General features: G+C 40.4%; 1 protein-coding gene and 1 long non-coding RNA gene across 7 annotated transcripts in view; one reads left to right on the top strand and one right to left on the bottom strand.

Moving 5' to 3' along the window:
• LOC122708769 overlaps positions 1 to 8,096 on the top strand; it is a 45,566-nt gene extending 37,470 nt beyond the window's left edge. For all 3 annotated transcript variants that reach the window (XR_006345306.1, XR_006345307.1, XR_006345305.1), the window contains one exon: positions 7,975 to 8,096. This is a non-coding gene — a long non-coding RNA (uncharacterized LOC122708769). The remainder of the gene's footprint in view (positions 1 to 7,974) is intronic.
• The window catches only part of BICC1 (BicC family RNA binding protein 1), a 360,147-nt gene that overhangs the window by 41,891 nt on the left and 304,024 nt on the right, over positions 1 to 14,232 (bottom strand). For 3 of the 4 annotated variants that reach the window (XM_043925258.1, XM_043925259.1, XM_043925257.1), the window contains exons 6-13: positions 13,519 to 13,572; positions 12,537 to 12,731; positions 11,818 to 12,069; positions 7,988 to 8,119; positions 5,322 to 5,508; positions 3,342 to 3,503; positions 425 to 621; positions 154 to 286 (exon numbers count right to left, since the gene is read on the bottom strand). In XM_043925258.1, the coding sequence (XP_043781193.1) occupies positions 154 to 286; positions 425 to 621; positions 3,342 to 3,503; positions 5,322 to 5,508; positions 7,988 to 8,119; positions 11,818 to 12,069; positions 12,537 to 12,731; positions 13,519 to 13,572 (1,312 nt within the window). The remainder of the gene's footprint in view (positions 1 to 153; positions 287 to 424; positions 622 to 3,341; positions 3,504 to 5,321; positions 5,509 to 7,987; positions 8,120 to 11,817; positions 12,070 to 12,536; positions 12,732 to 13,518; positions 13,573 to 14,232) is intronic. The other variant, XM_043925260.1, reaches the window with a different exon arrangement.

Genomic DNA, 14,232 nt, shown 5'->3' with positions numbered 1-14,232 from the left:
TTGGAACTCTGTTCAAGATATTGTCCTTCTGCATCCTTGAGGCAGGATGAGTCATAACTAGTTAGCAAAACCAACTCAAAAATCACTGCATAGACTTTTTACGATCCCTTTATCCAATCAACAGAGCAGGCTGAAGTTCAGAAGGAAAGATACCTTCCGTGGGGTTTGATTTGGGAGATGTCTGCTCAGATCCAGTTGTCTGCCGGGATGGATCACTGTGATTCGCACTCAGCACTTTTTCTCCAAGTGATGAAGTGGATATTGCACCATATTTTATACTTGGAGACTAAAATAACAGTAGAAAATAGCACAGAGATATGGTCACAATACTAAAATTCATTTCAGGTAAAAGTTTAAACATGTTACCAGTGGCTTATCCTTTACGAACAGCATAAATCACAAGCTTCTATATGAAGGGCATTACCTGTGTGTGTCCATTTAAAGCAGCAGAGATTTTTTTGCTTTCTGTCTGCATAGTGTTGATATGGACATCAACAGGCGTCAAGCCAGGAGGGGGAGACGGAGCTGTGTGCCCATAAGTGGGTACTCCAGACAACAAAATATTGGTTAACGTGGCTTGGGCAGTGGATGGAATCATAAGGTGTGGTATAGCAGAAAAACCTACAACAGCATTTCACAAAGACAGGTATTAGACACAAAGCAACTGAGAATCAAGAAGCATTGTTTTGTCATTTTAAGTAACAACAAAAAAGTCACTTTTGTTGCTGTCAATGCTGAAGAAAATTCAATTTTGATACCTCTGTTAATAGGGTTAACACATTACTATAAAAACATACGAGTATTAGAATGGAACAACATTTTCAGTTCAGTTCAGTTGCTCAGTCATGTCCAACTCTTTGCGACCCCAGGGAGGCACACCAGGCCTCCCTGTCCATCACCAACTCCTGGAGTCCACTCAAACTCATGTCCATCGAGTCGGTGATGCCATCCAGCCATCTCATCCTCTGTCATCCCCTTCTCCTCCTGCCCCCAATCCCTCCCAGCATCAGGGTCTCTTCCAATGAGTCAACTCTTCGCATGAGGTGGCCAAAGTATTGGAGTTTCAGCTTCAGCATCAGTCCTTCCAATGAACACCCAGGACTGATCTCCTTTAGAATGGACTGGCTGGATCTCCTTGCAGTCCAAGGGACTCTCAAGAGTCTTCTCCAACACCACAGTTCAAAAGCATCAAATTTTCGGCACTCAGCTTTCTTTACAGTCCAACTCTCACATCCATACATGACCACTGGAAAAACCATAGCCTTGACTAGACGACAGACCTTTGTTGGCAAAGCATTTTTAATATGCTATCTAGGTTGGTCGTAACTTTCCTTCCAAGAAGTAAGCGTTTTTTAATTTCATGGCTGCAATCATCACCTGCAGTGATTTTGGAGCCCAGAAAAATAAAGTCTGACACTGTTTCCACTGTTTCCCCATCTATTTCCCATGAAGTGATGGGACCAGATGCCATGATCTTAGTTTTCTGAATGTTGAGCTTTAAGCCAACTTTTTCACTCTCCTCTTTCACTTTCATCAAGAGGCTTTTTAGTTCCTCTTCACTTTCTGCCATAAGGGTGGTGTCATCTGCATATCTGAGGTTATTGATATTTCTCCTGGCAATCTTGATTCCAGCTTGTGCTTCTTCCAGCCCAGCGTTTCTCATGATGTACTCTGCATATTAGTTAAATAAGCAGGGTGACAATATACAGCCTTGACTTACTCCTTTTCCTATTTGGAACCAGTCTGTTGTTCCATGTCCAGTTCGAGCTGTTGCTTCCTGACCTGCATACAGGTTTCTCAAGAGGCAGGTCAGGGGGTCTGGTATGCCCATCTCTTTCAGAATTTTCCACAGTTTATTGTGATCTACACAGTCGAAGGTTTTGGCATAGTCAATAAAGCAGAAACAGATATTTTTCTGGAACTCTCTTGCTTTTTTGATGATCCAGCGGATGTTGGCAATTTGATCTCTGGTTCCTCTGCCTTTTCTAAAGCCAGCTTGAACATCTGGAAGTTCACGGTTCACATATTGCTGAAGCCTGGCTTGGAGAATTTTGAGCATTACTTTACTAGCGTGTGAGATGAGTGCAACTGTGTGGTAGTTTGAGCATTGCCTTTCTTTGGGATTGGAAAGAAAACTGACCTTTTCCAGTCCTGTGGCCCTTGCTGAGTTTTCCAAATTTGCTGGAATATTGAGTGTAGCACTTTCACAACATCATCTTTCAGGATTTGAAATAGCTCAACTGGAATTCCATCACCTCCACTAGCTTTGTTTGTAGTGACGCTTTCTAAGGCCCACTTGACTTCACATTCCAGAATGTCTGGCTTTAGGTGAGTGATCACACCATCGTGATTATCTGGGTCATGAAGATCTTTTTTGTACAATTCTTCTGTGTATTCTTGCCACCTCTTCTTAATATCTTCTGCTTCTGTTAGGTCCATAGCATTTCTGTCCTTTATCGAACCCATCTTTGCATGAAATGTTCCCTTGGTATCTCTAATTTTCTTGAAGAGATCTCTAGTCTTTCCCATTCTCTTGTTTTCCTCTATTTCTTTGCATTGATCACTGAGGAAGGCTTTCTTATCTCTCCTTGCTAGTCTTTGGAACTCTGCATTCAAATGGGAATATCTTTGCTTTTCTCCTTTGCTTTTCACTTCTCTTCATTTCACAGCTATTTGTTAAAACCTCCTCAGACAACCATTTTGCCTTTTTGCATTTCTTTTCAATGGCGTGGTCTTGATCCCTGTCTCCTGTACAATGTCACGAACCTCCATCCATAGTTCATCAGGTACTCTGTCTATCAGATCTAGTCCCCTAAATCTATTTCTCACTTCCACTGTATAGTCATAGGGATTTGATTTAGGTCATACCTGAATCGTCTAGTGGTTTTCCCTACTTTTTCAATTTAAGTCTGAATTTGGTAATTACAAACAACATTATAGAGAGTATTTAATCTAAGCTCTTCATTGTAAGGACAAGGAAACTATTAATAGCTAGACTTTGCAAGTGCATTTGACTACTAAGCAAATTTGTCAAACTAGAACCTGCATTTCCTAACTACCAGGTCAGTGATCCTCAGGTGTTTCTGCCATTGCTCTGTGTGCATCATGCTCTTTTTCCTGATCTGCTTGTCACATTTGAAGATTACACATTACTTTTATGAAAAACTCACTGTTTTATTATGCTTCATTTTAACTGATTGACACTTTGGAGAATTTTTTGGCTGCAGTATGGCTCTGAGCCATAATTTTTCCCTGAGGAAACGGAACCACTAGTAAATTTTACTTAAAAACCAATAATACCTAAGAATACACAGCTTCGATTGTACTTAAATACTACTGACCTGTGGCACTTGAAGTATTAGCAAGTGGAGGTGCCCACAACGTGGGGCTGGGGGTGCCAGAACTCGGACTTTGCAAAGGACTGACTGAGCTATTCAGAGCATTTAAGAGTGAGTTTGGGGTTGTTGAAGTGTTGAGAGATAAGGTGGTGGGTCCCAAAAGACCTGAAAAGATGAATGTAAAGTCAATACACATAAATTCAAGATTGTAATATGCAGATAACATCAATATTTCCGTTAGGAATGCACATTCATAGAATCTGATGTTCTCCAGTTATGAGGTTTGAGTGACAGATTACCTGCTTTCAGATATTCACAGGAAATACCACGTGACACACAGCTCCAACACTAGACCCTGTCTGTCCACAAACAGATCCAGAAACGGAAGGACAGGGGAGCTCAGAGCAGGAGAGACCTCAGGGCCTGGAGCATCACCAGCTGCTTTGCAATCATTTCAATGAGCCAGCATGAACCCAACTGTGCTCAAGTGTAAACCCAATTTTAATTTCTCTGAGTAACTCACATGTCATCTGCTTTAAAAAAAAAAAAAATTCTTTCTAAAGCACTTTCAATTAGCAGTGAATTGGGAAATGTTTTCCTGCAACAGGACAGCTTCCTTTGGTTCATCTGCAGAGAGGCTGGCCTCCCTGAAAAAGCTTTCATACCACGTTTGAAAGATCTCAGTTTCTGCCAAAGTGCCTAACTGGCATTTCCTGACTTACAAGCCGTGCTGTATTTTTACAACTCTGTTCAGCATCTCCAGTAGAAAGGACAGCTTTGGGAGATTATGGGCCAAAATTTGTCTTTACTTGTAATGGTGTCTGGGCAGGGCTACTTGGAACCTTCATCATATTGTAACCATATTACATCTTTAAAAAGCTAGAATAGCTACTAAAAAATTTAAAGACTGCTGAGAGTATTTTTGTTAGGGCTCCTCAGGTGGCTCATGGGTAAAGAATCCACCTGCCAATTCAGGAGACACAGAAGATGTGGGTTTGATCCCTGGGTCGGAAGAACCCTTGGAAGAGGAAATGGCAACCCACTACAGTATTCTTGCCGGGATAATCCCATGGGTGGTGGAGCCTGGTAGGCTACAGTCCCTGGGGTCGCAGAGGTGGACATGATGGAGTGACTGAGCACGCATGCACAAGAGTATTTTTTGTTTCAAATCAACACTGAGGCAGAATGATTTGTGAGGGTTATTGCATTAACTTTTTATACACAAGCTACTTAAAACGTACAAAAAAGTAGTGAACCTAGAATAATTATAATAGAGCAATTAACTTTATCCAACAAAATGGGAATCTATAAGTGAGACAGTTCATATCACAGCATGACTATTAAACGGCTCACCACGCTTTTTTTTTTTTTCGCTTTCTTAAAACACTAAAGGACCAAGGTGATGTTTTCTTTCATCTTTCTCTTCTTTACCTCAGATATAAATGCAGGTCCATTTGCTTCCCATGGTGGCTGCAGGCTAGGTTTCCTTTGTGTCTGGGCGAGGCAAAAGTAACCACTGGGAGTACGGTTCCGCTTGCCTTCACCTCCCCCTCTGCCCACCCCGCAGGCAGATTTGCAATTACTTTTTGTAAAGCAAACTGGATAATCTTTATCTCTAGGGACTGATGGCAATATTGCAAATGCAAGAAAGAACAAACACATAAGTTATAGTCAGCCTGCTCACTTCACTCTCCATGGCATTCTTAATTTAGAAGAACAAACACAGCCACCAAAAATAAAACAGCCAGACCTTGATTATTTATGCAGAAATAAAAAGAATCTGGGTAACAGAAATCCAGAGTCTAACAACAACAAAAAAAAATCAAAATAGATTGATTCGAGTTGTATTGCTTTTCAGCTGATCATAGGACCTGAAGAAGGAAAAAAGAGCCTCTAAAAGGTAGCCCCAAACAGTAGAAAGAAAGGGAACTGGATAAGCAATCCTCCAGTGACTGAGAAGGGCTGTAATAATAAATTTTATACCTAGTCCAGTGAGTCCGAGGCCTGCAGAAGCTAAGATATCCAGGCTGGGACATGCCAGGCCGGCAGGGCACGACGCTGGGGACGGGCTGGTTGCTATGGAAACCCCACTGCTTTCAAGTCCGAGGAGACATTTCCTTGCTTCATACATATTTAAAGCATTTCGCTCAACACTTTTCACAATCACAGACTATGAAAACACACAATGAGAAAGAAAAAAGTGACACACAAGTAGTCTACAATGAATTGGGGAAGGGGGTGAGAAAATGAGTATGATAATAAGAATTCCACTCAGGGTAGGGATTAATGCTGCCTTAAAGTCAACTGCAAATTCTAACCACTTATTTCCTAAGTTTACTCCTTTTGGTAAAAGCATAAAAGGTTAATTACCACTTACTCGGTGTGTCCTACATCCCAGGCACTGTGATGGAAGCTGCACAAATACTCTAATTCCTGCAGAACGTTATGGGGTAAAATTATTATTCGTGTTCAGTGAAGACAGGGCCTTACCCAACGTCACAGTGCAGCTACAGCGGGGCAGCTAGAGGAACCTAGGTCCGTCTGTCTCTACAGCCCATTCTTGTTTACATCCTCTTGTCTTTATATTAAAGCTTCCCCCATTTATCTCATCTTTTAAAACTCAAATTTGTCACCATAGATAGACTGCACAGTAATGGTCATCTACATTTGACATTTACAGTCTACCAGTTAACTAATGGACCTGGAGGTACCACTCTTCCTCACTGATGACATATCTATGGCAAAGCTTATGGCAAAATAAATTCCCAAACAATAAATCTTTTTTTCCTCAATGGACTCTTCTAGAGAATTGGAAATTTGAACCCATGGGGGAAAGACTCCAATGGAAAATAAAGAAAATGTGTGGCTAACAAAGCAGTTAAAGCAGTGGTCAGCCTGGAGGCCAGGGAGGCACAATTAAAAAGCTCTGGGATGCTGCAAGGTTTCAGAGCTCTCGTTTACCATTTTCCCCTGACCTCTGCTCACTTCTTGCTGAACTCCAGAACTCTTCCTGGGCCTGTCCATCTTTACGTGCAAAGTCTCTTCTGTCTGCATCTTTTCATCCTCGTACTACCTACAGTGACTCTAGTCAACTCAAATTAGTCAAATACGAAGCTTCACAATACATAAAGTTAATGTCCTATTCTCTAATTTTAAACTCAATATAGCAAACTCATTTAGAATCTATCCTATCTTTTCATTTAAAGTTTTCTTTGAGGAAGGCGTGATTTTTTTTCTCATGTTGGACACTGACTACCACATTATTTGCATACATACACATATATAACAATACATATTTTTATATATGTACCATATGCATATATGATAAAATTCCTAGTTTAGAAATTTTAAAAATGGAAGGCATGACTGTTTGGTGTTTTATCTACAATAATAAAAATATATGTTATCATTTAGTACATGTTGTTGTGTAACTTGTTTTTTTTCACATTTTAAAAAATTTATTTATTTTTACTTGAAGGATACTTGCTTTACAGTACTGGGTTGGTTTCTGCCAAACACCAACATGAATCAGCCATAGGCATACCCATGTCCCCTCCCTCCTGAATATCCCTCCCCAACCCACCCTCTAGGTCATCACAGAGCCCTGGTTTGAGTTCCCTAGTCATACAGCAAATTCCCACTGTCTATTTTACATATGGTAATGTATGTTTCCTGTTACTCGCTCCATACATCCCACCCTCTCCTTACCTCCCCCTCCAACCATGTGCCTAAGTCTGTTCTCTATGTCTGCATCTCCACTGCTGCTCTGCAAATAGGTTCATCAGTACTATCTTTCTAGATTTCATATATATGCACTAGTATATGATATTTGTTTTCCTCTTTCTGACTTACTTTATCAACTTGCTCTTTTTATTCAACACCACTCTTGTCGATTGACTTCTGATACAAAGGTTTCATCAGCACGTATGACTAGAAATAGAATCGCTGGTGGTATAATATCAGTGTTTTTGTGATCAAATGATCACAAACTACTTTTAAAGTGCTTGGGCCAATTTATCCAGTTTAATGCAGGAACATTTCTCTTTCCTCATATCCTTAGCAGCACTTAATATCATCAGACCTATCCCATTAAATTTTTGACAGCACATGTAATTACTGAAATTTTGCAACATCTTAAAAGAGAAGCTCCAAGAAAGCTGAACTAGGGACACTTAATTATTTGAAGTATTTATGAAAGTGAATGGGCACCTATTCCTCAAACCTCCAGGGCTAGCACAGTGGCTTACAAGTAGTAAACAAACCAAGCCTTTTTAAAACTGCTTTGGATCTGTACGCACATACATGTGGACATAACACAACATTTAATCTTACCAACTCTGTGAAACTTAGTAAAGCTTAAAGTTACCAGATTGCAAATTAAGAAAAAAAAAAAGTTTCCTTCCCATATATGTAATTAAAATAATGGTCACAAATAGCCTCCAAAAACCAACACATATATAAAGAAAATGATCAATGATGAATGCTGTTACAAATTTGCCATTATATAAAGTAAAATATAATGTGTAACAGTGACTATTATATAGAATATTAAGTGCCATGTATATGCAGACATTCATTTATATGAAAATCACACTATATTGAATGTGATATGATGCTTGGTTCTCTTTGGGCCCAGACGCTGAACCCACCTTGCTTGGCTGTTTTGGCTTTGGTTTAATACTGATGAAGACATCGAGCTGTTCCATCAGCTGAGCAATGAACTGTGGATCGACTTCAATTTCTTCCTTCATATCAAACATCAGCACAAGGGGAAGACAACCCTAGAAAATGCCACAGTGGAAGGTGTGGGAGGTAAAACACTATTTGTTTATTCATCCAATAATTTAACATGCCTGCAGATAATGCAACATTTTATAGATTTAAAGAAGAAATCCTTTTGCTGAATCCCTTTGCTGAGTCCCTTTGTTGTCCACCAGAAACTATCACGCTGTTAGTCAGCTATATCCCAATACAAAATAAAAAGTTTAATTAAAGAAGAATAAACCAAAGTGTCGAAGCTAAATTATATACCTTCACATAACTTAGAAGGCTGGTGTGGAAATATTGAGGGGTAGAAACTATCTTTTGGATGATGGAAATAAGTGTCTTGTGTTTCTCTTTCTGGCCGTGAATTTTTTCTTACCTACTCTCCACCTTGGAAAAATTCTTCCATTCTCTGACTTCAGCTTTGTTGGTGGTGCCAGAAACTATATTCTCAACTACATGAAGGGTAGTGATCTTGTGGTCTGGCTCAAAGACTTACAGTGGAGGCTTTTTACTGTCTCCTGAATGAAATCTAAACATATATCAGAATTTTAAAATCTCCACATTTCCACCCAGCTTTGCGTGTACAGTCACAGGTCTCTCTGTGTATGTCTGCCCCTTCTCCAAACTACACTAACCTATTGACAGTCTTTGCAATAGATTCTGTTCCTCAGTATCCTAACTCATCACAAGGCTTCCTTGCCAACCCAAGTCCCACTTCTCCTTTGATGCAGCTCAAACCTTAACCTCCTTCCTGGAGTAAACTGCTGCTGCTGCTGCTGCTAAATCGCTTCAGTCGTGTCCGACTCTGTGCGACCCCACAGACGGCAGCCCACCAGGCTCCACTGTCCCTGGGATTCTCCAGGCAAGAACACTGGAGTGGGTTGCCATTTCCTTCTCCAATGCATGAAAGTGAAAAGTGAAAGTGAAGTCGCTCAGTCGTGTCCGACTCTTAGTGACCCCATGGACTGCAGCCCACCAGGCTCCTCTGTCCACGGGATTCTCCAGGCAAGAGTACTGGAGTGGGTTGCCATTTCCTTCTCCAATGCATGAAAGTGAAAAGTGAAAGTGAAGTCGCTCAGTCGTGTCCGACTCTTAGTGACCCCATGGACTGCAGCCCACCAGGCTCCTCCGTCCACGGGATTCTCCAGGCAAGAGTACTGGAGTGGGTTGCCATTTCCTTCTCCAATGCATGAAAGTGAAAAGTGAAAGTGAAGTCGCTCAGTCGTGTCCGACTCTTAGTGACCCCATGGACTGCAGCCCACCAGGCTCCTCCGTCCATGGGATTTTCCAGGAGAGAGTACTGGAGTGGGCGCCACTGCCTTCTCCGGTGGAAACTGCTACTATCACCCTTTCCTGTAACTGTCTCACTCTTCAGCATAGCAGGGGTTAGCACTTGTGCTTTTTCTCTGATTCTTTCTTCCTGGCTCCTAATCTACTGAGTATAGAAACCACATCCCACATTTTTTGTGATGCACAGATTGATGGGTTTGTACATAAGTATTGGAAGTAGTTACTGTCAAACATAACAGAATTAAAAAGAAATCACCATGTTCCATTTCTCTTCTGGATAAGAGATGTTTATAAGGATGTTGCTATAAAAAACGGCGCTACTATTTCAAATTTAAGTTAAAGCCTTTTAATTTCTCTCTCAATCTTTCATTATTGTGCAGTAATAATAATATGTCTCATTGCATACCTGTATTTTTGTCAGGTATGCAGGTTAGGAAGCAACAGTTAGAACTGGACATGGAACAACAGACTGGTTCCAAATAGGAAAAGGAGTATGTCAAAGCTGTATATTGTCACCCTGCTTATTTAACTTATATGCAGAGTACATCATGAGAAACGCTGAGTTGGATGATGCACAAGCTGGAATCAAGATTGCCAGGAGAAATATCAATAACCTCAGATATGCAGATGACACCACCCTCATGGCAGAAAGTGAAGAACTAAAGAGCCTCATGAAGAAAGTGAAAGAGGAGAGTGGAAAAGTTGGCTTAAAATGCAGCATTCAGAAAACTAAGATCATGGCATCTGGTCCCATCACTTCATGGTAAATAGATGGGGAAACAGTGGAAACAGTGTCAGACTTTATTTTTTTGGGCTCCAAAATCACTGCAGATGGTGATTGCAGCCATGAAATTAAAAGACACTTACTCCTTGGGAGAAAAGTTATGAGCAACCTAGACAGCATATTAAAAAGCACAGACATTACTTTGCCAAGGCTATGGTTTTTCCAGTGGTCATGTATGGATGTGAGGGTTGTACTGTGAAGAAAGCTGAGTGCCAAAGAATTGATGCTTTTGAACTGTGGTGTTAGAGAAGACTCTTGAGAGTCCCTTGGACTGCAAGGAGATCCAACCAGTCCATCCTAAAGCGGATCAGTCCTGGGTGTTCTTTGGAAGAACTGATGTTGAAGCTGAAACTTCAATACTTTGGCCACCTGATGCGAAGAGCTAACTCATGGGAAAAGACCCTGATGCTGGGAGGGATTGAGGGCAGGAGAAGGGGACGACAAAGGATGAGATGGTTGGATGGCATCACCGACTCAATGGACATGAGTTTGGGTGGACTCCAGGAGTTAGTGATGGACAGGGAGGCCTGGCATGCTGTGGTTCATGGGGTCACAGAGTCGGACACAACTGAGCGACTGAACTGAACTGATACTGATGAGCACAGTATGAATATGAATTCATAACTGTGCTGATCGCTTGAAAATTTCACTGAACTCAAAATAATATCTAAAGAACTTGAAAAGTGTGAAAAAAGAAAGTATGAAGAGTAATCATAATAATCCTTGGATACAAATATGCTAACTATCAGTATATTAAAAGTAGCCTAAATAAGCTTAGCTAAAAAAAATATCATTCAGAATGAAATTAATTTCTTAAAATCATATATCATAATTCTTAGTGATTATAACAAGTTTTCATCTGTCAGAGGAATGGAATCAACAATACAAATCTGGATTTTCTGAAAGTTTCTCAAAAACAGATTCTGCAACTTAATAACAGTAAAGGTCATGCCTGAAGTTTATGGATTCAAATGTCACTAAAGGTCTAGCCAGAATGGAGAATATAATGGTATTTTTTAATAAGGATACATGGTATGTCAGTCCATTTTGTTACTATATATCAACCTACACACAGGGTTTTTAATAAATATAGGAAAGATAGACAGAATGAATATTATAAACTGAAAGCAGTACTAAATTTTGTAACTTACTTTCTTTCAATTCATGACATTCAAATCACAGCTCAAATACTATAGCAGTTTTAAAATGGTATGAGAGATTTATGAAATGTTCAAATGTTTCATGATACCAAAATTTATTATCTTTGAGGGTAGGGTAAAATTTTAAATTTATTAATTTTTAGTTGCTCTGTTTTTTTGTGATTTTTTTGTCAAACACAAACGCTAAATGTCAAATAAAAATAACCTTCCACAAAATATAGCCAATTATTTCCATGTAACCTCTTCAGTTGTTTAAATTTTTTAAAAAGTACTGCAAGAGAATTACCCACAAAATGAAATTAAATCTGGGAGGCACTGTGAACCTTATTCTTTTATTTTCTTTTACCAAGAAACTTCCTTATTTGTCCAGAATTCCAAAGTGCTTCCATAAATACCACATAGCTACAGTATGTGCAGCAACATACACTGTACCCAAAGAGATTAAAAAAAACTGTACCATTAATTTCAGTAAACCTACCATGAGATATTGCCTTGCAAGACAGACAGACTCAATGGTGCCCTGGAGGTAGACAGTGGATTTCTTTTGTGGATTACTGGGATCAGGAAAGTGGATCTGAGCACCCGTTCTCTGCATGATATGTTTGATGTTGCTTCCATTTCGACCCATCATAAAGAGATGATGCTGAGCTGCAATATCCAGTTGCGTGCTCACGGGGATAGCTGACGCCAAGCTCCCAGCGAGATGTTCCAAAAGCATGGCCGTTCCTTCCTAGGAGAAAAGGTTGGAGAGAAATAGTCCCATGTGATAGCCTCCCACACTGAAGGAGAGGTTCTACCGTGCTTCTGACAGCTATGGAAAAATTCAGCATGTCCTAAAAGCCAGAATATGGGGCCTTCCCTGGTGGTCCAGTGGTTAATAATCTGCCTTCCAGTGCAGGGGATGCAGGTTTGATCCCTGGTCAGGGAACTAAGATTCCACATGTGGAGCGGCAACTAAGCCCATGTGCTAGCAACCACAGAAGCCCACACGCCACAACAAAGGATCCCACATGCTACAACTACAACCCAACACAGCCAAATAAACAAATATTTTTAAAATAAATAAATAAAAATGGGAACCAGAATGTAATATGAGGAAAAAAAATTCCAGAAAATGAATTTGTCTTAAAATCCTTTAAAAATAAAACTCACATGATTCATATACCTACAATGTTTGGAATGACCCACACCACTCACCTTCACAGCGCTTGTGTTATTCTGAGACCCCCGTACTATCACTGTAGCACCATACATTCGGGACCGCTGTTTAAACGACACTGAAATGTTGTACATTTGTGATATGTGCTGAATAGAGGGGGAATTAGGATCAGGCACTGGTTGAAGAATTCCAGCAATTGGCAGTTCAAACATCAGCACCAAAGGAAGCAGCTCCTAAAACGAAATCACAGAACCCAGAGCAGATGGTTAGGTCATTGCATATTTACTGAAAGTGAAAGTGTTAGTCACTCAGTCATGTCTGACACTTTGCAACTCCAAGGACTGCAGCCCGCCAGGCTCCTCTGTCCATGGAATTCTCCAGGCAAGAATACTGGAGTGGGTAGCCATGCCCTCCTCCAGGGAATCTTTTGAACCCAGGGATAAAACCCGGGTCTCGTGCATTTCAGGCAGATTCTTTACATTCTAAGCCACTAGGGAAGCCCATTCATTTAGAGATATGTGTAATTCATTCATTCTTTTCTCAAGATGGGATTTTTCTCAAGATGAGGGCAGATATATATATACACACACACGTATAGATTATTTACTTCACTGTGCAGTAGACTAACACAACATTGTAAAGCAATCACCCTTCAATAATTTAAGATTTTTTTTAAAACATTATACTTTTATTACAGCCATAAGCTTGGGTAGGCTATCTGAAGTTTTTAAATAGAAGGAGACTTCTGCAAAACCTGAGAGTTTATAACTTGAATTGCCTGTGGCATTTTTCCTCAGGCGTCTTTTTGATCATTTCAAAACCATCAGAGCAACAGAGCCAGGTAAAATTCAGACCATCTCTAAAAAGCATCTTCGAGACATTAAAACAACTTTCATCACTCTTTCCTACATGTTGAACACATGATCTGGTTGTAAATTGATAAATTACAATATTTTTATTGCTTTATAATGCCAACATCACTGACATTGCTTTATTGTACAAAAAAGAATCAATACTTACCCGAATTCTAACTCGGGCAGATTCTACTCCTGCTGGTTGTCCTGCTATAGATACCTGCAAAAGTAAAAAACACAGATTTATTGTTCTTGAATCCACATCCACTTTCTCAGTTATCTACTCCCTCACTACTCAAAGTGTCATCCAGGATAAAACAGCATCGTGCAGCATTGTCTTTATCTTGGAGTTTGTTAATAATGAAGGATCTCAGGCACCAACCCAGACCTACTTAATCAGAATCTGCATTTTAACAAGCTCTGGTGATCTGTGTCAGTTGATCAACATTACCTCCTGGACTTACCTAAAACCTCCCAGCGTACAGGGGCCTCCCACCCACTTCCCATTTTCTTGGGAAACATTTTCTTGTGTCCACTGCATTTCCCCCCTTTTGTTTAAACTCTCTGCACACGAGATGGGCATCAGTGTGCAATGATACTGCCACACTATGTTCACAAAGTAATGAACTACTTACATGCTGGTTGGCAAAAAACACTGTGGCTCCACCAGCCCTTTCTCAGGATCTTCTAGGCTTTCCTATGATTCATCAATTGAGGAATTACTCTTGGCATTAGGGCGAGAGGGTGGGGCTCCCGGACAGCACTCTCATGGGTCAGGCCCACACCGTGCTGTCAGATAATTACCGCTCTTGCTTTTTACCATCGCTTTCTATCCAGTTCCTTGTCTGTATGTGCCACTGTCACCATCAGTCCCCACAGA

The sequence above is a fragment of the Cervus elaphus genome, chromosome 15, assembly GCF_910594005.1.
Source record: "Cervus elaphus chromosome 15, mCerEla1.1, whole genome shotgun sequence".
Taxonomy (NCBI): domain Eukaryota; kingdom Metazoa; phylum Chordata; class Mammalia; order Artiodactyla; family Cervidae; genus Cervus; species Cervus elaphus.
The sequence above is the reverse complement of the archived record's forward strand: the minus strand, read 5'-3'. Positions and strand labels throughout refer to the sequence as shown.